Source organism: Aureobasidium melanogenum (genome assembly GCF_000721775.1).
Source record: "Aureobasidium melanogenum CBS 110374 unplaced genomic scaffold scaffold_2, whole genome shotgun sequence".
Classification (NCBI taxonomy): Eukaryota; Fungi; Ascomycota; class Dothideomycetes; order Dothideales; family Saccotheciaceae; genus Aureobasidium; species Aureobasidium melanogenum.
The window spans coordinates 385,254-412,581 of NW_024470054.1; the positions used below are offsets into that span (position 1 = coordinate 385,254).

The window sequence follows — 27,328 nt, forward strand, 5'->3', positions numbered from 1 at the left end:
GTTTGGGTGGCGGCGTTAAAGAAGATCGTCCATCCGAGGGCCGCTTCAACAATCGAATCGAATCCGGAAGGTGCATGGCCTAACGTGCAAATAAGGATGTAAGGCTCTGTCAGTATCACTTCGCCATTCAAGCGATCTAGCGTTCTAGCATGAATAGATTAATATAAGCACGATGTCCTTCGTTCAAGATTGGATTTGTTGCAGCCTCTTTCTGTGTTTGAAACACGACAATGGTTCAGCGACTTATCACCTACCAGGCCAATCTTGCAGGCATTGTTTTCGTCGCTGAATGACCTGGGCCCGAGTTTCGGTACAATGCACTGGCACATGGGCGTGCCTATAAGCGAGAATAACAACGTCGGATGTGGCCAGAACCATACTGGTCGATACTGATAAGTCGCGGCTTCAAGATGACATCTCGTCGTTTCAGATCTTGTTTTCTGGACTCAATTCACAATTCTTTGCGCAACGTCCAACGGCTGTCCATTACAGCCACATACGTATCACTGTTTCTAGCGAGATTGTGCACATCTCATTAACCTTTCGAGAAACATGCATGTCCAATGACTGCTCGTGCTCTGAATTCTGCAGCGCGGAACTCTTGATCTCACCTTGCTTCCCAAAGAAAAATGAACACCCTCCATTGAACCTCTTTCTTTGGATCTGGCTGCATCTTTCATAGCCCATGAACATTTCGCCGCAAGGTGGAGGAGCATATGGTAGATTACCGATGAAGGTTGATATATCGTGAGCAACTGCTGATCATGTATCAAGAGGTCGACCCAAAGAGATGGTTGTAGATGCAACATACCAATTAAGTATGACAGGGCCATACTTTGCTTTGGTAACTCAAAGACATGCCGTCACGTGGAGCGGAGAAGCTCGGCCTACGTAGTACAACCGAGGATGGGTATGGGATACGATTTCGCATGCTAAAGACACGTCTTGCTGTTTCTCAAGCACTCTATCTAGATCAATTCCTGTTTCGATCCCTCTAATTGTTGTAAAATCTCTCTTCTTATCTATACAAAATGGCTAAAGGAAGCTGTGCCTGTGGCGAGGTCACATTCGAGTACCAGGGTGAACCAGCAGGAAAGGTAAGGGTCTTGGGATGCTGCAGGTACCTGAGAACCGAGCACTGATTCGTGAATAGGCCGCTTGCCATTGCATTCCCTGTCGAAAGACATCTGGTCAGTGAAACTAAAGCTTTCCAAGGTGTCGACAGAACACAACGACTAGTGCTTGCGTCATGTCTCGTCTTTCACGAATCCACTTCTGAGGAGCAAGCATTCTCGAAGGACCATCGTTTCAATTGACCGGCGTAGCATCAAATTATGTGTCGAGCAGAGTTGTGGTGTCGTCGCCATCCAATCTCACCAAGCTGACTGTGCCTATACTTCAGGTACGACCAACTCCTACAACCTGATGATCCCAAGCGACAAGTACAAGATTCTCTCGGGCTCTCTCAGAACTTGGACAAGAAAGGGCGACAGCGGCAAGAGTGTCACATACAACTACTGTTCAAACTGCCCTACCATTCTTTACGTAACAGGTGAGGCCATTGAGGGTATCAATATCGTGAAGATGGGCACTCTTGACGATCAGAACGACATTGAAAACTTGGGAAAGCCTGGTCTCGAGATCTATACCAAGAACCGTCCTCAGTGGTGTGACGCCATCTCAGGTGCTCAGCAAAAGGAAGCAGGCCGTAACTCTTAAGAGTCGAAGTGGGACAGAGCGACAGCTTACTGTATCATCGCTCGTATTTGGAACCTTTTTTGGATACTGGATAGCTTTGGAGCTCCAGATAGTTGACACAAATAGTTGATCACCTTGATACAGATGGTACTTACAATACAGCGATTTTGTCTGCAGTCTCGTGATGATGTGCATACGCTTGAGTCATTTCAGGGATGAACTTTGTTGTTGTTTAAGTTGTTCCGGACAGATAGGAGAAGCTTGTACTCGGAGTACGAGGATACGAACAGTATACGTACCATAAGGGGTGGACCCTGCGCAGTATAAACACTACCAGATCTAGAACTGTACTAGTCAATGTTTGAGAGTTTTCTGGATGCCTAGTGCCCTTCAACATCTCCTCTACTCCGAGAATGTTATCGAGAGAGCTTGGCTCAAGATCACTTGCAATCAGATGTTGAAGTCTGCAGAAGTAGACAGAGACTCGTTGAACGTCAGCCACACTATCGCAAGACAAAATTGAACGACATGACGAAAATCCAGAGGAACGATTGTTCTTTTTTCTCGAAGATGCCCAGCATGACCAGAGCTCTACTCCAAGCTTTTCCGAGGATTTTTTCGTACTTGAAGAGGTTGCAGTCGTACATGTGCTCTGTCACACTCGGTTGGCGTGAGAAAAAGCCGTCGGTTGGACTGAGCTTCCTGCATGACAGTTGTGTACGCGTGCCGGCACCGCGTGCGTGGAATACTAGAATATGATCGGAAACACTCGCGCGGAGCCAGCCTTCAAGTCGACCGACAAGAATTCCTGGCAGAAGTGCCATTCGGAGCTTGTTCTCTCGAGACGAACGATAAAGGACCAACCAAGTCTGCAGACTCCAGAGCTCCATGCCGGGAACTGCCAGCGCAGACTCGCAAGCGTCGGCGCTCGCGCCGCTAGTTGAGCCCAGCGCACTGTTGAATTGTGATGTTCAGACCATCGAAGCCATGACTTGGCCTGCGATACAGGCAGATCTTGGGGAAATGGGGATGCTCCCAAGAGCTTGGTTGAACACGTCTGTGGCAGTTATGTCTTGAATCTCTCTACTTTGCGATGTTTGCGAGATTGCCATCTACAGCGGAGATCTTCGCACCAGCCGAGTGGTCTTCACGTGCGTGCCATGTTTTTCCTTCTTCGGTGATCGCGTAGAAGGAAAGAAGATGAGCCGTTTCGACCACACCTCGTCGCATGCGGGGCAAGCCCCAAGACTCAAGGTTGGTGCCAACCATTTCAGTTTTATCGATTTTTTCGGTCGTGAGAGCGTAGCTGAGCCGCGGCTTTTCCTGTTCCGGAGCTGCAGATATGGACGGAGCTCTATGCATGCGCTGAGGATGTGGTCCGTCTAAACCCCACCCATGTGAGACGCTGCCATGTCAAGATTTTCATTGCAGCGTAAGAAAATGGGTATGTTCTAAGTTGAGCAGCTTTGTGCTACTGCACGTCGACTACGAGTAAGAACTCCAAAGACTCTCTGACCGAAAGATTGGTACAAGGCAATGCAGGGCAGTTGGTGCCCCTATCGGCGGGAATTTTCTCAGCGATGCCTTGGTGCGCGATTCACACATCAGAGACGGTTCAGGATTAGAGCGACGGGCCGCCATGCGCCGTCGTGAGGGAGGAGCTGTGAGGTACCGAAATGTGGTTGATCTAGACGCACAGCACACTGCGTCGCCTAGATATATAGTTTAGACCACGTCCGCCGATCGGCAACTTTGGTGACGCACGGGTTTGTCTCCAACTTATTATCGCCCTTGTGCTCCTGTCCAACCTCGTTCTTTCCACCTCCTGCTCATCCATACTCCTTGCGTCCACAGCTACAATTCGCTATTCCCAAGGCCAATTCGCTCCTCCGCCACGTTCTAACTTAACGCTTCTCGAAGCCTTCCCCGCGACAGATCTCATTAGATCCGAATCCTTCGACTGTGCCTCATAATTTAGCGGTCTTGGGATCGCCGGAGCCTCAAAAATGCCGTCTTTCTCAACATCAGATCACGATGTGTCTCCCATCTCGTCGCCTGCCCTTTCGCGTGTCAACAGCAGGAACAGTGCTGTCTCCTCCCTGGACATTTCTCCTATTTCTTCGCCAGTCTTCTCGCCCACTCAGTTGTCTGCCTCCGGCCATGGAGCACCAGCCTCAGACACAGCGACGAATACCTCATATGAGCGCTCTTTCACCGATGCCGATGACTGGTTTGGACGCTTTCGCGAAGATCTAGATATCTCTGATGCGATCCCTGACCGCAAGCAACTCAATCTCGCTGGACAGATCCCTGTGTACGATGGCAATGGAAACTCGCGACTCTTCAGCACTTTCTTCACTGGTCTGGATGCTATTGGCGACAGACAGTTCATTATTTTCGTGCGACACTTCTACTGCGGCGTAAGTCTTTTGATCCTATTTCATGCAAGATTCTGACTAATCTCTGTTCCTGCAGGCCTGTCAAGCTTACATGAAAGCCATTGCCGAGGCCATTACCATGCAGGCTTACTATACCATGCGCGTTCCCACCAACATTGTCGTTATTGGCTGCGGTTCACCATCCATGATTCCTTTCTACAAGCAGACCACTGGCTGCCCTTTCCCCATCTTTGCCGACCCCACACGCAAACTCTACAAGGCTTTGGGAATGACACTTACCCTCAACCTGGCCGGACCCAAGAGACCAGAGTACATGAAGGATATCTCCTTCAACCAGTGGCAGCTCAAACAATGGACGACAATGGCAAAACCACCCAAAGGCAACTCTCGCTTCAAGGGTGGTAACTTGCTCCAGGTTGGTGGCGAGTTCCTGTTCCAGGATGGCCAGGTCGTCTGGTGCCATCGTATGAAGAACATGCGTGGCCATGCTGAGGTCGATGTCGTCAAGCGCGTCTTGGAGTTGGATGATTAAACCGTCACGCATCGCAACTCGCTCGCACTTGTGCTCCTTCGATCCGTCGACTCAACCCAGCAAATCCCTCAGTAACAACCTACCCAGCAAGATCAAGACTGGCAAAAGCACATGCCCGGCACATCAGACTGCCGCGATCCTTGGACAGAACCCCGGACCAATGCTTCATTTGCTCCTGTGGTGACCATTCATCCTACCACAATCTTACGAGAACAACGCCATTTCCTTTGTACCTCTTTAGAGAGCCTGTTCCTACCCCTGTTCTTTGTTGATACATTCTGTTTCTCAAGAGATACCATAGCTTCTTATTTCTTTCTTTTCACCCTGAATATATTGAAATTTACCATCTATATTCTTTCCGTCTCTTCCGCTTATATTGCCTAAATTGTTTTGGCTTCTGCTTTGTCTTACCTTATACATGGGTCTCAAATTAGTGCTTTGCTACTTCTTTTTGCCTTAACTTATACATGGTTTCGAATTGATGGTTGCTTTTTTCTGATGTGTGTAGGGTGATGACATATTTTCTCATATTGCTTGTTTGTACGTCCTGTTTCGGCCAAGTCATCTCGCTTCCATTGCGCTCTACTAGATGCAGCATTGACGAATAATGACGATACGTCCAAAACAGCAAGCACTGACACAACAGCGTTCACTTTGGTCTTATTCGGGAATGAAAATGCTAGCAGATGAAGTGATGGGGGGGGTATCGTGCGATTTGTCAGGCTCATAAAGTATTATGCCTGCTCTAAGCTTCAGCAGCTCGTACAAGGATATGTGCTCATGCTTTCTTTGAGGTTGGTTCATCAGAAGTCGTCACTGTCTCTTCTCTTCTTTCCTCTGCCACCGCCGGCTCCTGCGCCTGCCTTTCTTCCTCTGCCTGCGCCTTTCTTGGGAGCGCTTTCCTCGTCTTCAGAGTCATCACCGTTGGCACCTTTTGCTGGGGCATCTGGCACCCTGCCGACTATGTCTCTGAGGTTGTCGAACTGTTCGTCTTGCATTACTGCAGACTTCATGTGCTGTGAGAGGACGCGCTTGGAGCCACGCTGTTTTGCGACGCCAGAGCTGGCGGTGATGAGGCGGATCATAAACAGTTCGAGTGCTTTGGCTACAAATCATGTTAGTGAATGGGTCATATAGTTGCAAACAGAAAACACGTACCCATTACGACTGGGGTGACTTGAGCCACTTTACCCACATCCTCATCAGCCTGCATAATGCGCTTTATCCTTGCAGTCGGGAACTTTGTCTTGACCTCAACACCGCCAGTGTCCATCTTCTTCATGGGAGTTGGAGGGGCAGCACCATTGCCAGCCTCGCTCTTGGGCTTTCTGCCACGACGAGCAGGTGTTTGTGCTGCAGGTTGTGGTTCCCATGCGGGCTCCTCCTCTTTAATGTTGCCATTATCGTAGTTGTAGCTTCCGACCTCGGCAGGCGTGCGCACACTCCTGTTACGGGTTTGAACAGGCATCTCGGGGTAGGGAGGATATTGTTGTTGGTAGGCAGGCTGTTGACCGAAGCCGAATTGTTGTTGTTGGTACGGATCAGATTGATATGACTGCGTGGGCTGTTGCAGAGAGTGGTGGGAGAGTGTGTAACCTGACTGTTGAGGAGGATATGTTTGTGGAATGTGCTGCTGCTGATCCAGGCCAAAGCTTGTATGAGCAGGTGTTTGCTGCACGTAGGAGTGCTGAGGTTGTTGCAGCCCAGAAAGATCAGGAGATTTGGGAACGTATTGATCCTGAACTTGAGGAGAGACAGGTCGGTATGCGGTCAGGTCTGGAGAGCGAGGCGCGTATCCGGACAGTTCGGGAGACCGAGGAGCATATGACTGGTCCATGTGAGATTTGTGGGAATGAGTAAGGCGACAACCAGTAGCTTGATGTGATACGGAGCTCCAGCCACAAGGGCTCACGAGCAATAATTGGTTTGACAAACAGGAAGTGACGACCAGAATTTATTCACAGCTCCAACGCGCTGCTTTCCTGATTAGGTTAATCGATAAGCGGACAGCGCGTCTTGGCGGTGGGGTGGAAACAAGCAGGTACGAGTGCGGATATCTGAGAACAGAAGGAGCAAAATTCGCAGGCCGAGCTCTCGAGCAGCAGGTGCGACAGGCTTGTACTTGTAGGAGCTGGAGGTCCAAGCCCCTTCCGCCGGCCGCTAAATTTTTGATGTTTGCTCGTCATCACGTTCCTCCAAATCCTCCTACGCGTTGAAGCTTCAACGCGCCTCACCACCAGTTTTGTCTTGCCTTTTTCCCAGTTACTGCTCATAACGAATACGAAGGCTTTCTGCACATCCTTCTCATTTGTTCGTATGATGCATGATGCATGTCTATCCTGTGATCCAAAGATAAGACCAACATGTGAATGAATCTTGGCATGCCAACATGTCGCGTCTAATTATGCTCTTCCTTTTATGTATCCTTTGTGTATGATCCATCGGCCATCTTGCCTTCTCCAGTACCCTCCATGGCCCATGTTTCGATCAAACCACACTTGGGGTCTTCGTCAGGCCAGCCTCTACTTCTTCGCACAGCTAGCACTGCTTCTCTGACACGCATTGTACACTCTTTTCGCAAGCTGACAGCTTCTGCTCCGTGCATCAACTGTTCGTCACTGACAACACCGAGCTCATCGCTCTCTGCTCCTCGCTTTATTGCCTGTTGTTTCAAGGCTGCCCATCTGTCTCTCAAGTCGCGGAATGCGTCCCCCGTATCGATCTTGTCGCCAAATGTGACGCAAATGTCTTTGTTTGCTCGTGGAATTGGTCGAGGAAATCCGCGACTTTCGTGCATGACTGAATCAAATCCTTCGATGAATATGGGTACAAGATCTGGTGCAGGCTCTGATTCGAGAATCAAGCGTGAGACGCCCCATTTGAAATAACGCATTGTCTTGTCCTCTTTCTGGTGAACTCTGCCTTCAGGGAAAATGTGAACCCAGGCGTGTCTTCTCGAAGCATAAGCCGAAGGAGCAGGGAAAGTGTCATGGCCGTCGGTACTGTACGTCAAGTGTGCGCCTGAGAAGGGATCGGTGAGATCAGGGCTTCGCAATGAGTGCGATGCAGGGGTAGCGGTAGGGGCGTCGAATGGGCCTTTAGAGAGGAGTCGAATGGCTTGGGTCATGGTAGGTTGGAACAAGCCGCCGTGCGGCGAATGCGCCAGTCGATGCATTGGAAGAGTGTTGCCGAGACTGAAGAACAACGAGGTGAACCTGAGGAGACGGTCAGATGAAGTTCTCGCGGTAATGCGTCTGGTAGGCGTACTTGTTCTGGAAAGCCAGATCATGGCTGGCAAGACCCCAACGAACATTGTTCGGATTCCAATGGTAGCTGTATGGCAGGATGCCCCACATGATAGGATCATCCATGCTATGAGCTGCAGTCAGCTTTCGAGGTAGGACTAGTCGTAAGCAAGTATGTACGTACGTACACGCTAGTATGGTTTGAAACTGGAAGCAGTCAGTCCTGAGCCTCTCACAAAGCAAATGAAATGATATATACCAGTTATAAGACCCTTGGTCCTGCCATTCACATCTTCGCGCTCATCCATGAGGCGCATGAAGTTGTCATAGCCCTTCACCTCGAGCCTGTTCAGGCCAACGAGGAAGGTACGGCAGAGAAACCCTGTCGCACCCGTGATGAACGAGGAACCCGTTCGCCAGAGCAGCGACGGTTGATCGGGGGCGTCTGAAGCAGCCATTGCTAGTCGACAAGACTCAGAGCATGGCAATGCGAAAGGTAGAGAAGCAATTGACGAGGGCGAAACATTATTTAGCATTCCAAACTTAGACCAACCACTGACCCACGTTGTTCCGCTCGCCTTGCCCCACACACTTCCTTGCACGTACCTGACCTGGAAACTTCCTTCATACTCCGAGTATGGCAAAGAGCACGGAATACACTACAAAAAGGCACAAATGTAATTGGAGACAGAAGTGTGGCCAGAGAGAGCCGATTAATTGTCGTCCCTCAGCGAGCACTGTCCTGTTTCCTGGTAATACTGTGCGTTTCTTTGGCTGTGACATATTCTAGCGCGGAGAGGTATGACCGCATCCTTTTAGCGCTCACGATCCATCGCTTTTCCTCCAACACAACTTCTACACCATCATGTCGCATAGTACGTCGACTTCTTTATTTTCTGTAGTGCTCGACTGATTTTGAACAAGGTAAGCATAATACGTCGCTCGCCTTCTTCACGGCGCACGAACGTGCTGAGTTGAGGACGACTTGGGGAAGCCAATCTACGCGACTCAATCGAGATTCGTTCTTGCCCTTCGGCTCTTGTCGTCTCTGCCTGTTACCCGCTCGCGATCCCGTATCATGCCCTTCTCACGGTCACCTGTTCTGCCGAGAATGCGCTCTCTCGAACCTGCTCGCCCAAAAGAAGGAAATCAAGCGTCTTGAGAAGGAATACGTACAGAAGAAACAAGAAGAAGCAGAATCCGAGGCACTCAAACAAGAACAAGAGAGAGAACGTGCCGTTCAAGACTTCGAGCTTGTTCAGCAAGGCCTGAACAGCAAACTCGGCTCCAGCGGTGCTGCTGCCAGACACATCATCGGACGTGAAGCTGGCAAGGTTATTGTCGAGGAACAGAACACAGACAAGCAAGGCACCAAGCGCAAGTTAGAGATCGACGAAGATGAACTCATGCGTCTTGGAGGCCAGAACACAAAGTTGAAGAAGGACTCTCAAAACCCTCTCGATCAAAAAGCTGCTACCTCCTTCTGGATCCCTTCCTTGACGCCCTCAAGCAGCACCGCTGCGACCAAGCCGACAAAGTCAAATCCACAATGTCCGGCATCGTCTCCTGATAAGCCCCACGACTTTTCTCTAAAAGCGCTTGTCTCTGTCCAGTTCACGGAAGAAAAGGCCGAGAGATCCGACGAGCCCGTCCGCTCATGTCCTTCATGCAAGAAGGCACTTACCAACTCGACAAAAGCAATGTTGGCCAAGCCTTGCGGTCATGTTATATGCAAGCCTTGTGCTACCAAGTTCATGAAGCCGTCCGAGAAGGACGCTCACGATGCAAATGCAGAAGTCGGCGTTGTAAGATGCTACGTCTGCCAAACCAACGTCACTGAGAAGAAGCGTGAAAAGAAAGATGGCAAGGAGGACAAGGAGAAAGTCAGACCAGGCGTAGTAGAGATCAGTTCAGAAGGCACCGGGTTCGCCGGAGGAGGCAACAACATGGTCAAAAAGTCCGGTGTAGCGTTCCAGGTCTAGAGCAGGTTCCTGCTGGTCATGGTACGCTCACGAGTCACGTCCATGAACAGTTCTCAACCCGGCCGTTTACGACTACGAAAAAGAATCGCAATGCCAAGTCGCTTGAGAAAATGCTTATCAAACTGCTAAACATTGACCCCAGGTGCCAATTTACAGAGATTCTTTCTTGACCAGTGGTAAACAGCGCTTTTTGCAGTCTTTCTCGGGTGCAGTCAAGCAAAAGGCAAGTCATCGAATGCAATTAACAAATTCAGAAAAAAAAATGTTTGAGAAGCTCGATCTGAACATTAGCGAGTCTGAACTGACTCTCCAACAAATGTTCAACCACAAGACGTCATAACTGACAATATTTTGACCCACCTCTCCACGCAACTCCCAAGTCCCAACATTGGCAACACAACCTGTTACTTGACGATTTTTGACGATTTTCTTGTATTAGGGGATGCCGCGGAACGGCGACATCATATAGGCCCCAGGCATACGGCGAAATATACATGTAGGTATCGCCGAGGGGGCTCTAGACATAAGTATATCATTCGATCCTCTGTCGTTTTAGGTTCCGAACTTCTGTAACTGTGACTGGATTTTACTGCTCACACCATCCGATAATACCACATAACTATCTGCGGACTGTGCACTCAAAGATATCCAACAAGGAGAGGCAACATCGTATTCGCTCGATTTAGATGGATCTTCGACGACGAGAAAATCAAGCAGGAAGTAATGCAGCCAGCGAGCTAAGCCATGCATCAACAGCGAGGGATGGCTCTCATGGGGATCTCGAAGGCAGGATGAAGGATCTGGAAAAGCAGGTCGCACACAAGAAACCGAAGAACAGTAGACGTATCTCAGATGCAGAACCTGAAGGCACGGACAAAGAGATTACCCTCAAGGAGCGACTGAAGCAGTAAGTGCTGAGTGTGTTCTTCTGGCTATTCATCGTTTTGCTGACTGAATGCAAGCTTCACATGGGCTTGGTTCACGTTGACCATGAGCACGGGAGGCTTTGCAACCCTGCTCTCAGTACAGCCACACACATTTACTGGAATCATGACTATTGGCACCATAGTATACATTTTCGACCTCGTACTATTTGTCTGCCTCTGTACGGCCATAACCGCTCGGTTCATCATGTATCCCGGATCTTTCCACAAATCTCTCAAACACCCTAAGGAGGCCTTGTTCTTCCCAACATTCTGGCTATCCCTTCCAACCATCATCGGAGGCATGAACAACTATGGTGTTGGCAATGTTGGTGGATGGTTAGTGGTAACCCTTCGTGTTCTTTTCTGGCTCTATTTTGCCCTGACTATGCTTGTCGCCATCTTCCAGTATTGGTACCTGTTCATGGCGAAGCAATTATTGGTCAAATCTATGGCTCCCTCATGGATTTTACCCATTTTCCCCGTCATGCTGACTGGAACACTCGCAAGCATCATTGCTAGCAAACAACCGCCAGACCAGAGGATGCCAATCATTGTCGCAGGAGTGGCAAGTCAAGGACTCGGCTGGACAGTTGCAGTCATGCTCTATGCAGTCATGCTGGTTCGTCTATTCGAATACGGCCTGCCACCACCTAACGCACGACCTGGCATGTTCATCTGTGTCGGACCCCCTGGTTTCACAATCTTAGCTTTGATCGGCATGTCAAATGCACATGGCTACTTCGCTACTAACCCTACAGCCCTCCCAGCCTTAAAAGCAATGGCACTCTTCGTCGGCATCTTCATCTGGATGATTGGCTTCTGGTGGTTCTGTATCGCCGTCGTCAGTTTGCTCTACGGTGCCAAGAAGATGTCGTTCTCTCTTGTCAATTGGGCACTGGTGTTCCCCAACACTGGTTTCACCATTGCAGTCATTGACATTGGCGAGCAGTTGCAGAGCCAAGGTGTTCAGTGGGTGGGAAGTATCATGAGTGTCTTTATCTTCATTGCTTGGTTCTTCACTCTCTGCTTCCATGCCAAGGCAGTGCTTACGAAGCGCATGATGATGCCCGGCATGGATGAAGATCAAGGCGAGGAAGATGAGGACTGAGGATCTTATGGATTCATGTTAGGCGTTTTTGATGTTCTGTATAGCGTGATTTACATGATAGAGATAACTACTAGAATAGTACACACTAATGACTGAGCGGTTTCCATTTTTAGACATGATACTTCACCCTTCGTCAGACGCTCTCGATGGACCTCTTTTGAAATGGTACATGACTGTGCCTTTCTACAGTATCATCGAAGGCTGATCAAGGACCAAGAGATGTAGTGATGAAGTGCATGGGGTAAGAACCCCTTATCTGTGTTGGTAGTCGCCCTCCTTCACTCTCCCACTGACAGGCGAGATATTATAGTAGTTATCAAGATGCAAAAAGTAATGTCTATCAAGGTTACCACGTTATGCACTGCACGCAGACTTGATTCCACGCTTCTGGGAAGCGACAATCGTATCTTCAGAGTTGGCCCGACATATCAACACACACATCTCAAACAATAAATGTATCGTGTAATCAGGCTACGGTATACCTCTAAAACTGACTTTCGATGAACTAGAGTCATGACCAAGGTCATGTTCATGTGTGCAAGAATCTGACAGGGTCATACCACCAGCACCAACATTTTTACTTCCAAAACAAAAAAAGAATAATTCTGAACATTGATCGAGGTCGCGACGAGCGGTACTATACGAGCACTTGGTGACTGCACTTGTGCAATCATTTAAGTCAACTATATGGTGACAATATTGCTCTCCTGTCTACGCTTCTGCTCTGGCAAGTTTGCTGACGAGGAAGGCACATTCCTCTTGAGGTCCGGTTTTGGTTTCCTCGGCTCTCGTGGTTCCTCGTCCTCATACACCTCGCATACATCGACCAAGGGAAACTCCCTTCTGAGCTCAGAAGCAATGAACCTGATACCCCACTCTTCGCAGCTGCGATGCCCAACGCAGAAAACCTTCATCTTCTTCTCCTGTGCTGCGAGAAGTCCAGGCTCTCTCGCTTGGCCAGTGAGGTAGACTATGCTGTTTCCATCATTGACATCTGAAATCCAGCCCTTGGAAAATGCAGCTTCTGCAACTCTTTGTACTTCCTCGGGGTGGAATGCATTCATAATGGCAACCACTGTGACAGGCTGTGCCATATCAGTTTCGCTCTCAATATCGGCACCATATACAGCATCCCATTGGCCGAATTCGCGCTTGATGCGATCAGAGACTGCCCCTAGATTCGCAGGCGTACGAAATGCAGCAACTAGGCCTATGCGACGATCTGGATCGCCTTTATAGCCCTGTATACATACAGCATCCTCGCCTGTATACAAGTCAAGTCGTTGAGCTAAAGCCTCATTCCAGCCAGTCGTTAGGACTTCATCAAAGCCGACATGAGAGCTTAAAACATTTGCGCCTCGAGGCACGCGTTTTCGATCCAGAGTGAAAGGCCGATGAAGAAAGACTAGAGGCGGTGGTGTGCGAGCGGCGTGCATTGCAGTGTAGACTCCAGCTGTAGGCGTGATGCTGCATAATACTCGAGCGACTGGGGCAGTAGCTGGTGAATAGCGAGCATTCCTAGGTTCATGATATAGCCATGGAACATCACGGGCTCGTTGTGGAAAGAAAGAGGCAAGATATTGGCTTGTCTGAAGCACAGTAGGCAATATTCTTGGTGGTCCAGGTTGGCTGATCAAAGTAGGAAGGAAAGGTGTGACCATGGAAGCGGCACTCGAGGTCGGTTCCGCATGGAGTGACATGTCTGCTTGGTTTGTGTTAAGAAGAAAGGACATATGGGTTCACATGAGAGCACGAGGAAGCAAAAGTGGTGACGTCGATGCAGGAACGACACAAAAACGACATGACATTGACCTTGATTAGCATTCTATTTGTGACAAAAGTACCTTGCTATGTAAGTCAACAAGGCTCATCGAAGCGCCAGAAGGAACGAGTTTGGGTGCTAGATAGCTGGATGGCAAGATGAGTTGACGGAGGGTAGAGGATGACGCTGTAGGACAGGGTTGGTGTGGACCCTGAAATTTGCGCAACTTCTCTGGTAAAGATTTCGGAGCGCAAATGGGAACAACCTTTGTTGGACTTTCTTTCCTCCTCTGTTGACTGCACAATGCTCAGTGAGCATTTCGCAGCATCCGTGTCGGCGGCGGCAGTCGCGCCCAAAGCTGCCTCCAACAGTGTCAAGGATGTAGGAATTTCCATCTTCGAGAGCCAACCGCATTCGGGTCAAAGAGCGAGCTTCAAAAAGAGCAACACAGCACCCAATTGTCTAGCCGTCAGCGCCTCGCACGTCTTCGCTGCCCAGGCCGACAAGGCCGTCGTCAATGTCTACAATCGCGAAAAGGGAAACCAAGAGGCAACCGTGCCCTTTCAAGAGAGGATAACATGTTTGGCTCTGGCCTGTGACGATACCGTGCTGGTCTTGGGTACTCAGACTGGTCGCATCTTTGCTTGGGAAACACACACTGGTCGCGTCGTCATCACATCGCAGGCCCACCTGCAACAAGTCACTGCCATTGTCGTTGATCCTACTTCGAACTTCGTCTTGTCCGCCTCGGCTGATGCCTCGATTCACGTCTGGTCGCTGCCCTCGTTGCTCTCTTTTACCAATGTCGCCCTGCAAGGCCAGCACTCTCCGCTACACACCCTCTCAGGTCACCGTGCCGCTATCACATCGCTGGTCCTTGGCCACAGCGCTGGCTTCTGCAACATTGCCGTCTCGGCGAGCGCCGATCAGTCATGTATAGTCTGGGACTACCACGAGAACCAGCTCTTGCGCACCGTCCTGCTGCCAGAAGTTCCTCGATGCTTGGCTCTCGATCCTGCTGATCGTGCCTTCTACACCGCATACGATGATGGCAGCGTCCAGATCGTCGACTTCTACAGCGGTGCTTTCTCCGCTGCAAATCCTAATTCGGCACAGCACCCACTATATGATCCTGCCCAAGCTGCCATGCCCGTTCAACCTCCTCCGCAAACCCGCTGGACCCCACCTTCGGCTGATCAAGGAGCTGCGCTGAGTGCTATCCTCAGCTACGATGGAAGTATGCTCATGACTGGCCATGCTAACGGAAACGTTCTTGTATGGGATGTGCCTCTCGGTCGATACTCATCCACTTTCACCTCCGCACCCATGATGGGACCTGTTTCGAATCTCGTTACCTTGCCTGTTCAAGGCTTCCCCGACATTCAACCTGCGCTTCTCAATCAAGTCACCATCGTCAAGCCCAAACACGCCGCTTTCGATAAGGCCGATCTTGACGGTGCTATCCCAGGGAACTACAATTTGAGCTTGCAATTCTCACGCCAGCTCCCTATGCCTCACATCTCTGCATCCAAGAAACAGCCTGCTGTGGTCGATTCAGAATTCCTCACTGCTCTCACACATCCAGTATTCCCTGAGTCATTACTTGCCGACTCACTCGCCGAGCTCGCCAGCTGGAACGGATCCACGAAGCCTCAGCCTGTCGTTTCTGCCACTGCGACCGTTGTAGCTCCTGTCGCTGTTGACCCTCCGGTCGCCGAGCAGGAAGCTTCGGATTCTGCCGACTTTATGTCTCTTGACGCACCTGCATCCACCTCAGGACCAAGTCTTGAACAACAGAATGAGGCACTCAGAGCCGAACTCGCTGCTTTGAAGCGGGTCCAGAGGGCTAGTCTGATGCAAATGGAAGCACTGCGAAAAGAGAAGGTTGAGCTGCTAGCCAAGATCAGGCAGGATGTCGACGACAACATGGAGGAAGAGGTGCACGAGAACGAAAAGAGCGAAAGAGCATGGTCAAGGCTGGCCGAAACAGGCGAATACGTTGAAACTGAGGACGAGTCGGATTCGGAGTAACATGTAGCATGTTTGTCAATACCCCTGTCTATCAACAACACCATATGCGGCGTTTATTGGCGTCTTGGGCATCAACGAAAGGAAAGGTTGTTCTATCGTAAAAAGCGTATACCATTACCATACATCATTCTTCTCCCTTCTCGTGTCTTTTGTCTATCTAATCGTCGCTTCCATAATTTACTTCGTACAATCCTCCACGCCCATTTTCATCTATTCCAATGCCTCGATACACTGGTCCGCTCCGTGAGACGTGTCACGAGTGACACCTACATCCAACTCTTCATTGATCCGTCAACTGCTCAACGAGTCTTCTTCTCCTCAGTCTCAGGAATGTAAGGGTGCTTGATGGTCAAACACCAGATATCAAGGTAATCGCAAATGGTAACGATGACATCAACGACAAAGCTGCCGTACACACCGACTGCAAGGCCCAGGCACGAGAACATGAAGGCAACCTGGTACTGTCCATCGCCTAGAGCACTGGGCCAACCAAAGCCAGCATGTTCGTGCAAGAAAGGACCAAGACTGTCGATGACGCCAAAGACCAGAGGCAAGACCAACACATTGGTCATGGGGAAGGGCGACTTTGTGAGATGAGCAGTAATCATCTGGCCGACCGAGTAGGCGTTGACGATACCAACGTAAAACACAAAAGGCACAAGGTGCTGGCGCAAAATGACGGGTTGAAGGAAGAGATAGGCAGGAATAACAATCCAGGTAAGGAAGAAGGGAGCCAAGCCGTAGAGAGCAAAGATAGGGTTCTCTTTGCGCAGACGGCGGGCAGCCATGACGTTCATGGCGCTCAAGACGGTGTTGAAGATTAGAACTACACCTCCGTAGACCATGTACCAGTCCGTCCAGGGCATATCGTAGAACATGGCAGGGATGAAGTCGTAGCGTGGCATGCCCAAGGAAGCCAACATGGATTGGTGCCAGAAACTGCCGCCACCAACGTAACCAGTAAAGGCGTATACAATGCACAGAGTGATGATACCCTCGACAGGGCCTGAGACGATACCAAGAGTCAGAGTGTGAGTGTGGTACTCATCCCATGTCTGCACGTAGAAAGTCAGGAGAGAGGCGAAGAGGATTAGCATAGTCTTCCAGCCTTGGTCCAAGTTCATAGCTGCCGAGAAGATAAGGACTTCCAGAGAAGTGTTCAGTGCATCCACTCCGTGATCAAACAGTTCACCAAGGGGACCGCTTTGTCTGGTTCTTCTTCTGTAAGGAGAGTATCAGCATCCTAAGCTTCAATACGTCCGTTCTGGCAAAACTCCAAACTTACGCTTGACTGCCATCAACAGCATCGAAGGTCTGATATGTGAAAAGACCAATGGCCCACGAATAGTAAACCCAAGACGGGCAGTCCTGATCCATACCAGGAGTGAAGTAGAACATAGTCATCAAGTTTGCAATGACAAAGCTGAACCCACTCAAGGTGATCTGTGATAAGAAGGTCTCAGCATCCATTGCACATGTATCAAGTTTCGAGTAATGTCGAGTCCAAGGGGAATCTTACCAGGTTTGGCCTACAAAACACGTATTAGATACATTCATCCTTAGACATCTCATATTGCTTCATCATTTACTCACGCCATAGACAATGGAAAACACTTAATGACGACGTGTGTGTAGAACGGCTTTAAGACATAGCGCGACAGCAAGCTGTGGTCGACGCCCGAGTACTTGTACTCCTTGAGCTTGGGGAGCCGGTCCTGACGAATGTACACCATGATTGAGTGATTCTTCACGGATCTATCATACAAATCCAAAAAGCAAGAAACGGCAATAGAAGGTGAGGACGGCCAGCGAGGTGTCGAGTCTCGAGAAAAACGCGCCAAGCAAGTATGGAAACAAGGCCGTGCACGATCCTGCTTTTGAGGTCAGACCGCCTCGTCATCGGTCAACACGTGCAATGCGGAAAGCTTCCTGATGCGTGCGAGGAGCTCTCGAGACACGATCGTCCAGTAATAGAAAAACTAGTGGATTGTGCTGACTACCTAACAATCGAGCTTGATATGTGGTTTGTACAGCGCCCGCACTGACTCCGCTGCTTCCTTCGCTGCAAGACCGATGAACGCTATATGGATGCTGTTGATTCCCAACCGTTGAATGCTGTAACTTGTTGTTTGAGTCCTTTGCCTTGTATCCTTTCACATCGAGACTAGCTCTCTATGCTACAGGGCTCCATGGCATAGGCACCAAGATTCTGCTCTTCATGGTTTGGATCAATGGAACGGTCTTGTGCACCGTCTCGCCCCAGCCAGATACGCTCCAGCTCTGCTCTCTGCGCGAACGTCTTTCTTCGAGATCGGCGAATTGCCACAGGTGGTGAACAGTGTTAAGGTCTCCGATCTGCACAAACCAGGCACCCACACCTTCCATGACTTCTTTTCTAGCGCGGAGACCGGTGCGCCAGTGTGTCTCCCATTCCAAGAGGTTGCCAGGGTGCAAGGTGTACGAACGGAGCTCAAAGACACCACCAAGCTTGCGAGGAGCAGTCGTGGGCCAGAACGAGAACTCTTGCATCAGCGACGTCTTCTTCGAGTTGATCAGTGATTTGAGCTTGCGGTCAAATTCGGGGAATTCAGGGTGGTGTTGGATGGCGTGTAGAGAAGCGTGGTATCCTTCGTAACGTTGGTACTCCCAGATGTGGACTATCTCAATTAGCAAAGAGTCAAAAGTAAATGACAGTTCAGAGAGACGCACCGAAGGTATCGCAGTCGCCGACCTCGGTTCGCCAACTTCCAACCAGATGAACCTTATTCTCTGGCATGTTGGCCATGCGAGGGTACCAAGTGCCAACGAGCTCGACATACTCGTCGACCTTATCAGGCTTTACTTCGTGCAAGACAATGCTGTGGACGTATTTTCCTCGGGCAAGAACTTGACTGAAGCTGCGCTCGATCTCCTTGTCCATCTCACGACCCTCTTGGGTGCCGTAGAGCAGGTTGGAGAGGCGGCCGCCCTTCTTGGCATCTTCCGATTGATCGCGTGCTTTTGACTCTGTCAACACCATTCGTAATTAGAGTGAAAATACTCGGGGGATGTGTGAATTGACGAACTCTCTTCTTGCTCACGCTTCTTCTGGGCAGCAGCCAGGTCGTCGCGGAATTGTTGTGACTTCTGGTCGAACAGGTGGCCCTTGTTGGGCTCGATGTCGGAGAGCGAAGGAGCTCTTGAGGGAGCAGCGACGGCTACGCTTGTCGACAGAGGGCGTGTCAGGTTTGAGGTGCCCAACGACGACAAGCGTGAGACGAGGCGGCGTGAGTACATGGCTGGCGATGGGTGTAGACAATAAAACAAATATGCGGTCAAGTGCAACAAGCTTGTATGAGCAAAGTCTGACGGTGTTGGGAGCTAGACGGTGCTGCAAGTTCGGTGACAAGGAAACAACGGGTAAGGAAACAGAGAAAGAAGGTCGCAAGATCCCTGGAGCTGAAGGCGTCCTCCGCTGATCGACACCAGTGCGCGGGGTTGTGGAGAAAGCGCGGGAGCTACAGCGTGTACGTCACTTTTTATATATTGTTCCTCGTTCACGTTCATGTGCCTCAAAGAGCAAGAAGTATATCTCAAGCCTTTCCGATGTCTTCCACTGCTGTCCGATACGATAAATGTGCCAGGCCCGTTGTGGCTCAAAGTGAATACCCACAATTGGGGACGAGTCCACACATTTTCGTCATGGCAGCCAGAGCTATTAGCGTATACATGCGTCATGGGGTCCAAGCTCTCAATTCCTAGGTAGGCCTCTGTGGTCACTGTTGCAAAACTGTCTTGATGCTATAAAACTGCTAAGTCCCTCTCGTTCCTGACAATCTTCTTTCCCATCATCAAATCAATTTCACTTTTCATCATGTACGCCGCTAGACCAATTGCCCGCTCATCCATCCCCAGGACTCTTCGCTCAGCGAGAGCTCCCCGCAACACTCAGGCTCGCTTCCAGTCCTCTTCCACCGGTTCATCAACTGGCTCCAACTCTCATGTTGTTACCGGTATTGCCAGCGGTACTGCCGTCGCCGTTGTCGGTTACACCATCTACTCTTTGAGCCCTGCTGGTCGCATGTCCAGAAAGGTTAACAGCGCCGCCAAGGATGCTGCTCTCTACTACAATGACATGAGCAAGAAGATTCAAGAGACCACTCCCGATGCTGATGAGGCCATCAACTACGTCAAGGAGTTCGCCTACTCATACGTTGCCTGGATTCCCGGTGGTCGCAAGTACATCGACACTGCCTTCAAGGACCTTGACACTCTTCGCGAGAACCACAAGGATGATGTCGACAAGATCATCAGACAGACCTACATGGAGTTCCAAGACATCACTAAGACTGGTTTCAGCCGTGAGAGCTTGAACAAGGCTATGGAGGCTCTCAGCGACCTTTCCAAGAAGATCGGCGCCTTGGCTGCCGACGCTGCTCAAGATCTCATGGACAACCACCCTCAATTGAAGGAGTCATTCGGCCCTAGAATCGAGCAGCTCAAGTCAATGGGTGACCAGTACGGCCCTGAGGTCAAGCAAGAGGTTGACAAGACTTGGGACCAGGTCAAGGAGATTATGGCTGGTGGCATCAGCGCTGCCAACGTCAACAAGGCCCGCAAGATCGTCGAGGAGAAGGTTGAGCAGGTCAAGAAGCTTGGTGACCAGGCATGGCAGAAGGGTCTTGAGCAGGCCAAGCCTTACCTCGACAAGAACCCCAAGGTCAAGGAGCTCATTGAGAACAACGCCGATGCTCTCAAGCAAGGCAATGCCAAGGAGCTGTTTGAGAAGGTGAAGAGCAGCATCGACTCCGGCAACACTGGCGACCTTGAGGGCTACGTTAACAAGGCTGTTGACAAGGCCAAGTCCAAGGGTTCTCAGCTCAGCTCTCAGTGGGGCTTCGGCGGTATGGATCAGTACCTCAAGATGATCCCCAACGGCGGCGAGATCCTCCCCAAGCTCCAGCAGCTCAAGGAGGTTGCCGAGAAGCACAAGTCTGAGGGCGAGAAGCTGTTGAACGAGACTATGGAGGAACTCAAGAAGGTTCTCGAGAAGCAGTCCAACAAGGCCCAAGATATTGTCGAGAAGGCCAAGAAGGATGCTAAATAAGCAGAACCCACTCATGACTGATATCTTCATCTGTACTATAGTTTAACGACCCCTTTCATGGCAATAGCGGCCTTTTAATGTTACAGGTTCCAGACCTACGAAAATTTAGATTATTTACGAACTACATCCTCCCCGTGTGCCAAAGTCTGTAGCCCTAGTTGAATCCATCGGCCCCCAATTACGCAGAGAGCAAAGCATACGCTGTCAAAAGACACAGTGTGTTTGAGAACACAGGTATGTCCACAGAGCGTCTATTGAATAATCGCTTCTCAGTATATGCTAATTTATTTCTTAGTAAGTATTGTGCAATTTTGCAGCACACGCGTTACAGAATTGAGTACACATGGAGGGATGTGTTATCAACACTTTCTGATGCAGTAATACCCTTTTCTATATTTCTGGTCCCACCTCTGTTGTACTAGTATATTGTTGATCTCTAAAAGATGTCAGAAACAGGCAAGAGCGATGATCGTAAGAAGGAGAGGACAACATGAAAAGCATAGGATTGCTCCTTCCCAGAGCATGAACTTAAGGCAAGAATTGCTCTTGCCTTCGACACGCGACTTCAAGAATAGAAATCCATCAAGCCTCGAACAGCTTCGTTCTTCCTACACAACTTTCGATCCATCCAACATCATCGTGAGCCACAGCGCATCTATCAGCGACGGTGTAGCCACGCGACATGCTTAACTCTGCTTTCCTTACGGGGATCGTGAGACTCGAATCTACCGCTCAAGCATCCCTCTGCTGAGGCTTTCATGCCAATTCAAGTCTGCTTTTGCGCTGTCGAATCGGGGTGCGTGGAGATGCGAGTTACCCGGTCAAAATATGATGACTTGCGTTCTGTTGATGTTGGTTGGGAAAGAATTGTCAACGTCGAATTCGTCGAGATGAGTGCACAGCCTTGATCTATCGTCGCGAGCTGACCTGCAATATGACTCTAGTTGTACAGATGCCCTTCAACCAACGGCGTGACCTCCTTGCTACTGAAACACACATGCTCGTACTCGCTGTCGCTATTCGACTCCTCAGATATCACGACTCCATACTTTAGGGGCAACAGCCTGGCATCCTCATCCCCTGGACCCGTGTGGCAGGCCGCAGTGATAGCCAGACTGCAACTCGATGCCAGAGGCATACCAGATTCAAGCCTCCTCACACCATTAGCCAACAATGCTACGATCAAGATACCAGAGACGAAAAGCGATAGCACAATGGCCATGGCCGAGTAGCCACAAGCAGAAATGCTGTCTGCCAATTCGATTCCGTCGTAGTCGAAGACTTTGATCTGTACGAGAAATATACTGCGCGCCACCAACCAGTGCAGCACGGCCATCGTGGTCATAAGTGGTATGCTGTAACGGTATGGCAGCTGCAGTCTATACGTGCTTCGTTGTACCCCTTCAGGTCTGCTCACCCGCAACGGCTTACGTTGCCTGGCATAACCTGAGTACTCTTGTCCCAGCAGCATTTTTGTCAAGCAATTATTGTAGCAGATATAAACGAAGGTGATGGCGAGTTGAGGTGTATTGGTCAGGAGGACGTTCTCGAGCAGCGATCTACCGCGAGGAGCAGAGTTGACAAGGGAGTCAGTCGAAACTGTACCAACACCATCTTGCCACATGCGTGAGAGCGTGTAAGTCTGAGCATCAATGTTTTGATGAGCTTTGATGGCACTGGCCAGAAGATATGCCCCAGAGGACCAAGCAGATATGCATAGAACCACACAGATGGCCCAGCTTGACTTGGATGAGGCTTGACACCACCGAGATACTTCCTTCTTCCATCCTCCTGATGTTGTTAGCTGAATTTCCTACTCAAACAGGGTTTAAGGCAAGTCTTTGATGGCCTCTATCTTACTTTGTTCGTAATTGGACAAGGACGTGAACTGCTTGGGGTATAACTCTTTGTAGTCGTTGAGAAGCCGGGATATCAGCTTACTCTGCTCGACTCTGGACACCAGCTTATTTTGGCCAATTCTGGATACAAGCTTATTCTGGCAAAACCTGTCTCTGCTGCGTACGTCTTCTGCGGCAATAGGACCTTGTCCATGAGTATGGGGATCAGGGTCATCCAAGCATGAGTTGATCAGATCACCAACTGTAGCCATAGGGTGAAAGTCCCGGACGAGAAGTGCACATACCAGACATAACACCTTGATCAGATTACAGAGCAGCACCGTGCCAAGTAATGGTGTACTGATCTTGACGGTGCAGTGTTCTCCTGCCGTTTCGGCGAGACAATACTGGACTGACGCATTATACCAAGGTCCTACAGGCGACCTCATATATCCCAAAGAGTAACTCCCGTATTCTGTCTGATATAACAGGTCTGTGATGGTCCAATCTTGGGGATGCGAGAGCATAGACTTAGTATCGCACGTGTTGCTCCCTGGGCTTCCACATATCCAACCCAGGTCGTCAATCAGTTTATCAGCACGGTGGTAATACGCTGTGATCAAAGGTGCTGTGACATTAGCATTCGATACGACTAAGACATTCTTCCAGTCAGATTCAAGAAGATTGGTGCCATATGCTCGGATGCAGTCTTCGTCATCTAATTTCTTCAAACGATCTGTGTTGTTCTGCAAACGCGCTAGTTGTCTTTGCCCTGTAGCGTCTGTTTCCATGAAGCCGAGTGTGCTAGTGTTCCAAGCTGCTCCTTCTAGGAAGTCGTTGGTGACTACTGCTGCCATGTAGTTGCTCGCAGATAGCGTCGAGAAAACTACCGAGTTATAGCTGTTTGATGTCAGAAGAGGTAAGAAAGGCCAAGTGCGACGAGCTTACAGAAGATGCAAAGGTACCGAACTCAGGAACAAGCAAGCACAAAGCCACTGGCGCCAGCGACTCACAGCCCGGATGTTACGTAGAGAAGATACGCCCACGTCAAGATACCGACCAGCAGCATGAGCATCGTCGATGTCTTTCCTGGTAGGTGCAACAAGAAGCTGAGCGCAATTGTTGCTGGCTCCGAGCAAGAGTGTAGAGAGGGTATTGATTGCGAGGTCAACCCAAAAGGTTATTCTCTTCATTTCAGTACAAGAGCCTTTTAGGACGATTAGTCTCTACTTAGCAATTATGAATGCTGACTCTACCTTCGAAAACAGTTGCAGACCCTTCATCAGTATGAAGGGTCGATGCCCATGTCAAACAGCCCAAGTTTGTCAGTGCGACAAGAATCGAGACGAGAATTCCTGCTCGTACAGTGAATCGCCAGCTATCAAGTTGTTTGGCAGCCTCAGAACTCTGGATAGACGACTCTTCTGGAATGAGTTCGGTATGCAAGGCTTCAGTCGACGAAGTTGTTATTTCAGACATGATCGCTGGTGATCGGCGTCAAAGTCAGCGCGGACGAGCTGAGTTGCCTAAGTGAATGAAGATTTTGAACGAGGAAGAGCCTAGTAATAAAGGGTATGCATCGCTTGCGGCTGAGGCGCATGATATGCATGTCAGATTGCAAATCTGGCTGGGGATAGGCAGCACAGCCTTGTCGGAAGGATGGCTTTGCATCGCTTTTCCCGTGCTTAAGTGCAGTCATAAGAATACAGGTCTGCGTCCTTTGGTTGGTTCGTGGCTTTTACACTGATTGTCTCGAGCCTAGTAACACCAGCTAATGCTGCAATCCTTGTACAGTATGTGCAGACGCATCGATGTGCGGACTGTCCAATGGCTGTGGAAACACCCTGTACGCAATGTTTCCAAGGAATAGAAGTAGTAGGCCATGATTCTTTTGATATCCGGAGACAGATCTCGTTCATAATTCCATGTTGACTGTGTACTTCTATAGCTTACACCTTGCTCTGTTGCCGCTGAAGGAGGTGTGATGGAACACATGATGAAAAGCTGCGACCTGTCTCGTCTGCCATGCTGATTGATTGCATAGGCATTGACATCGATATCCAGTCTGGTGAAACCGAGCGTTTCGAGCTTTGCTGGCAGCTTTGAGACGATCTTGTCATGGCGCTGTAAGGACCATTTTCAGCTGATATGTGCTGTCACGATTGACAGAGCCCATGATAATATACAATGAGCTTCAGATGAGAGTTTGGTTGTTGTAGAGAAAATGGTGCAGATTGTTGCATGCCAATATGTGGTTGTACTGGGAGAATTGAAGTGCGGAAAGCCAAGCAAAGGCAACGAAAGTCTTGCGATATCCGTGCCAGCAGAGTCTTCTAGCTGGAAGAGGCATTGGAACAGTGATTGATGTCACTTGATGCGATTGTTGACGGAAGCATATTTGGGGGAAAAGCAAGTACCAAAGGTTCACGGGAGGACATTTCACAGGAGTAACATAAAAGTCGTGAATACTGTGCGCATTGAATGGGGGTATTTTTTGCAGAAGAGACTCGTCAAATTGAGATTGAGCTTTTGAAGGGGCGCTATCATGGCCTGGCATGATTCCCGAATACCCGTGACCTGTACCGAAAAGCCTTTCAGAACGCCGAGGTGGAGCGATTGATTTACTCCTCCTCCTCCTCCTCGTCACCACCCTCCTTGGACTCGGCGGCCTTGGCCTTCTTTCTGCGAACACGGCCGGGACGACCGCCACCGAAGGGCGAGGTCAGGGCGAAGTCGATGTGCTTCTGGGCGTCAAGGCGGACGACGAACGAGGGAACGTTGACGATCTGCTTGCCGACGCGGATGTGACGCTGGCGGATGAGGACACGAGCGTGGTGGATGGACTTGGCAAGACCGAGCTTGTAGACACAGGTCTGGAGACGGCGCTCCAAGAAGTCCTCGACCTTAAGGGCCAAGACGTAATCGAGCTTCATGCGGGACTCGTCGAGGACACCAACGCGGACCAGACGACGAATGAGGGCGTTTCCTTCGAAGAGACGCTTGGGGTCCTTCTCGTCCATGGTGAGGAGCTGACTGCATTGGGGCGTTAGTGGGAATGGTCGACGGTAGAAGTTGCGCGAAGAAGAGAGTGGAGGTGCGCAAAAAGTGCAAAGGGTTGAAGATGCGCAAAGTATGCGCAGAGGTGAAGATTTCTCTTGTCGCGTGCAAAATCAGCAAAACAAAAAAGGAAGAGCGCAAACGTACCGGGCAGCACGACGGATCTTGGACAGAGTGAGCTGGACACGCCAGATCTCACGCTTGTTACGGAGACCGTACTCGCCGACGGACTTCAACTCAGAGTCCCTATTGCAGGGTGTTAACCACTTGTTCCATTGACATGAACAGAGCAAGCTCTAGCTCAGTGGCCAGTGGACGATACTAACAGACGAGCGGACTCGAAAGGTCTACGGGGGACCTTGTAGGTCTTGGAGTAAGAACGGGGGGCCATGGTTGTCGTCGGGTGAAGTCTCTCTCGCGCAGAAAGAAAGACGAAGTCGAGGAGTTGCAATTGTGAAAAGGCAGGAGCGTTCGTGGGTGCGGCCCGTGCGCAGAGCGAAATGCGAAAGTGCGAAGCGCGCTCTTGGCACGCCCACGCTGCTGCCGGCTGTCGAAAATCCTCACTGCGGATTTTGAACTTCTCTAGTTTTGCGACGACACTATATCCCGACAACCCCCCAGTCTCCGATAACCAACAGTCAAAATGGGTCACGCCGCAGGTCTCAGGTACATCGAATCTCTCGCCATGCGCTCCGAAGAGACGCAATCGCCCACCCGAAGGACTCAGACGCTGATGCGGTGAAAAACAGAGCTGGTACCAGATACGCCTTCTCGCGCGACTTCAAGAAGAAGGCAAGCACCACGATCGAATCTCCGACTCTTCCAGAGCACGCCAACTAACACCTCTCAAGGGTTACATTGCCCTCTCGACCTACCTCAAGCAGTACAAGGTCGGAGACATTGTCGATGTCGTCGCCAACGGTGCCGTCCAGAAGGGGTCAGTCGCCAACACGCCCTCGTCCCGCTCGTCGCAAGAAACACCTCCTCTAACACCTACAACAGTATGCCCTACAAGGTCTACCACGGCAAGACCGGTGTCGTCTACAACGTGACCAAGTCCGCCGTCGGTGTCATCCTCTACCGCCAGGTCGGCAACCGTTACATTGAGAAGCGCATCAACGTCCGCATCGAGCACGTCCGCCACTCCCGCTCGCGTGAGGAGTTCTTGACCCGTGTCAAGACCAACGCCGCAAAGAAGCGCCAGGCCAAGGCTGACGGTAACCCCGTCTTCCTCAAGCGTCAACCCGCCATGCCCCGCGAGGCCCGCACCGTTTCCATCAAGGAGACCAAGCCCGAGACTCTTGCTCCTATCGCCTACGACACTGCCATCTAAGCGTGGAAAATTATCATGAGCACCCTGGGGCCTCTTTTTTTGCTAGCTGTGGGTGGGGAGTTTTTTTATGGATTTACCAAAAAATGGCATCGAGTCTTCTGAACACTTCCATACAATCATCCCCGGCAGGAAAGCAACAATGGCACAAAATGGTCGTGATCTTTTGACTGCATGAGGCGTTTACAAAAAAAGATACCAGCCTCGAGCCATGTTCAATTGAGGGCTCTTTTACGAATACCACTCCCCGTTCTACGCTACGCCATTTTCCTAATCCTTCAACGCTCACATATGCAGAGAAAGTGTCGTGTCTCATTGAATTTTGTACAGGAGT

General features: G+C 50.2%; 14 protein-coding genes across 14 annotated transcripts; 7 read left to right on the top strand and 7 right to left on the bottom strand.

Moving 5' to 3' along the window:
• Nucleotides 1–1,031: 1,031 nt before the first annotated feature.
• On the top strand, nucleotides 1,032–1,719 carry M437DRAFT_80818 (uncharacterized protein; the record flags this gene model as incomplete). The annotated part of the gene is made up of 3 exons (XM_041027425.1): nucleotides 1,032–1,097; nucleotides 1,154–1,190; nucleotides 1,403–1,719. 3 exons carry the CDS (start codon nucleotides 1,032–1,034, stop codon nucleotides 1,717–1,719), a joined length of 420 nt encoding a protein of 139 aa, XP_040883350.1.
• Nucleotides 1,720–3,337: 1,618 nt separating this feature from the next.
• On the top strand, nucleotides 3,338–4,629 carry M437DRAFT_71915 (uncharacterized protein; the record flags this gene model as incomplete). Its single annotated transcript, XM_041025758.1, has 3 exons — nucleotides 3,338–3,347; nucleotides 3,727–4,118; nucleotides 4,174–4,629. 3 exons carry the CDS (start codon nucleotides 3,338–3,340, stop codon nucleotides 4,627–4,629), a joined length of 858 nt encoding a protein of 285 aa, XP_040883351.1.
• Nucleotides 4,630–5,432: 803 nt separating this feature from the next.
• On the bottom strand, nucleotides 5,433–6,466 carry M437DRAFT_62542 (histone-fold-containing protein; the record flags this gene model as incomplete). The annotated part of the gene is made up of 2 exons (XM_041024107.1): nucleotides 5,433–5,734; nucleotides 5,788–6,466. 2 exons carry the CDS (start codon nucleotides 6,464–6,466, stop codon nucleotides 5,433–5,435), a joined length of 981 nt encoding a protein of 326 aa, XP_040883352.1.
• A 579-nt stretch (nucleotides 6,467–7,045) lies between these two features.
• On the bottom strand, nucleotides 7,046–8,332 carry M437DRAFT_39491 (uncharacterized protein; the record flags this gene model as incomplete). The annotated part of the gene is made up of 4 exons (XM_041020019.1): nucleotides 7,046–7,844; nucleotides 7,897–8,001; nucleotides 8,063–8,081; nucleotides 8,134–8,332. The coding sequence occupies 4 exons, from the start codon at nucleotides 8,330–8,332 to the stop codon at nucleotides 7,046–7,048; spliced, it is 1,122 nt and encodes a 373-aa protein (XP_040883353.1).
• A 465-nt stretch (nucleotides 8,333–8,797) lies between these two features.
• On the top strand, nucleotides 8,798–9,856 carry M437DRAFT_39311 (uncharacterized protein; the record flags this gene model as incomplete). Its single annotated transcript, XM_041019989.1, has 1 exon — nucleotides 8,798–9,856. A coding segment is annotated over one exon (1,059 nt), but the record flags the coding sequence as incomplete, so codon positions are not given.
• Nucleotides 9,857–10,647: 791 nt separating this feature from the next.
• M437DRAFT_80823 (uncharacterized protein) lies at nucleotides 10,648–11,890 on the top strand (the record flags this gene model as incomplete). Its single annotated transcript, XM_041027426.1, has 2 exons — nucleotides 10,648–10,763; nucleotides 10,819–11,890. The coding sequence occupies 2 exons, from the start codon at nucleotides 10,648–10,650 to the stop codon at nucleotides 11,888–11,890; spliced, it is 1,188 nt and encodes a 395-aa protein (XP_040883355.1).
• A 683-nt stretch (nucleotides 11,891–12,573) lies between these two features.
• On the bottom strand, nucleotides 12,574–13,590 carry M437DRAFT_39656 (uncharacterized protein; the record flags this gene model as incomplete). The annotated part of the gene is made up of 1 exon (XM_041020051.1): nucleotides 12,574–13,590. One exon carries the CDS (start codon nucleotides 13,588–13,590, stop codon nucleotides 12,574–12,576), a length of 1,017 nt encoding a protein of 338 aa, XP_040883356.1.
• A 365-nt stretch (nucleotides 13,591–13,955) lies between these two features.
• M437DRAFT_39296 (WD40 repeat-like protein) lies at nucleotides 13,956–15,683 on the top strand (the record flags this gene model as incomplete). Its single annotated transcript, XM_041019984.1, has 2 exons — nucleotides 13,956–15,311; nucleotides 15,375–15,683. The coding sequence occupies 2 exons, from the start codon at nucleotides 13,956–13,958 to the stop codon at nucleotides 15,681–15,683; spliced, it is 1,665 nt and encodes a 554-aa protein (XP_040883357.1).
• A 299-nt stretch (nucleotides 15,684–15,982) lies between these two features.
• On the bottom strand, nucleotides 15,983–17,416 carry M437DRAFT_38988 (sn-1,2-diacylglycerol cholinephosphotransferas-like protein; the record flags this gene model as incomplete). The annotated part of the gene is made up of 4 exons (XM_041019926.1): nucleotides 15,983–16,904; nucleotides 16,969–17,126; nucleotides 17,203–17,212; nucleotides 17,277–17,416. 4 exons carry the CDS (start codon nucleotides 17,414–17,416, stop codon nucleotides 15,983–15,985), a joined length of 1,230 nt encoding a protein of 409 aa, XP_040883358.1.
• Nucleotides 17,417–17,855: 439 nt separating this feature from the next.
• M437DRAFT_39377 (NIPSNAP family protein) lies at nucleotides 17,856–18,959 on the bottom strand (the record flags this gene model as incomplete). The annotated part of the gene is made up of 3 exons (XM_041020001.1): nucleotides 17,856–18,340; nucleotides 18,393–18,689; nucleotides 18,749–18,959. The coding sequence occupies 3 exons, from the start codon at nucleotides 18,957–18,959 to the stop codon at nucleotides 17,856–17,858; spliced, it is 993 nt and encodes a 330-aa protein (XP_040883359.1).
• Nucleotides 18,960–19,536: 577 nt separating this feature from the next.
• Nucleotides 19,537–20,769, top strand: M437DRAFT_38914 (uncharacterized protein; the record flags this gene model as incomplete). The annotated part of the gene is made up of 1 exon (XM_041019914.1): nucleotides 19,537–20,769. The coding sequence occupies one exon, from the start codon at nucleotides 19,537–19,539 to the stop codon at nucleotides 20,767–20,769; it is 1,233 nt and encodes a 410-aa protein (XP_040883360.1).
• Nucleotides 20,770–21,709: 940 nt separating this feature from the next.
• M437DRAFT_62551 (uncharacterized protein) lies at nucleotides 21,710–24,086 on the bottom strand (the record flags this gene model as incomplete). The annotated part of the gene is made up of 4 exons (XM_041024108.1): nucleotides 21,710–22,557; nucleotides 22,630–23,507; nucleotides 23,556–23,814; nucleotides 23,864–24,086. 4 exons carry the CDS (start codon nucleotides 24,084–24,086, stop codon nucleotides 21,710–21,712), a joined length of 2,208 nt encoding a protein of 735 aa, XP_040883361.1.
• Nucleotides 24,087–25,228: 1,142 nt separating this feature from the next.
• On the bottom strand, nucleotides 25,229–26,055 carry M437DRAFT_71931 (40S ribosomal protein S9; the record flags this gene model as incomplete). The annotated part of the gene is made up of 3 exons (XM_041025759.1): nucleotides 25,229–25,640; nucleotides 25,812–25,910; nucleotides 25,991–26,055. The coding sequence occupies 3 exons, from the start codon at nucleotides 26,053–26,055 to the stop codon at nucleotides 25,229–25,231; spliced, it is 576 nt and encodes a 191-aa protein (XP_040883362.1).
• A 252-nt stretch (nucleotides 26,056–26,307) lies between these two features.
• Nucleotides 26,308–26,997, top strand: M437DRAFT_71932 (uncharacterized protein; the record flags this gene model as incomplete). Its single annotated transcript, XM_041025760.1, has 4 exons — nucleotides 26,308–26,330; nucleotides 26,414–26,456; nucleotides 26,516–26,601; nucleotides 26,667–26,997. 4 exons carry the CDS (start codon nucleotides 26,308–26,310, stop codon nucleotides 26,995–26,997), a joined length of 483 nt encoding a protein of 160 aa, XP_040883363.1.
• Between the last annotated feature and the right edge of the window lie 331 nt (nucleotides 26,998–27,328).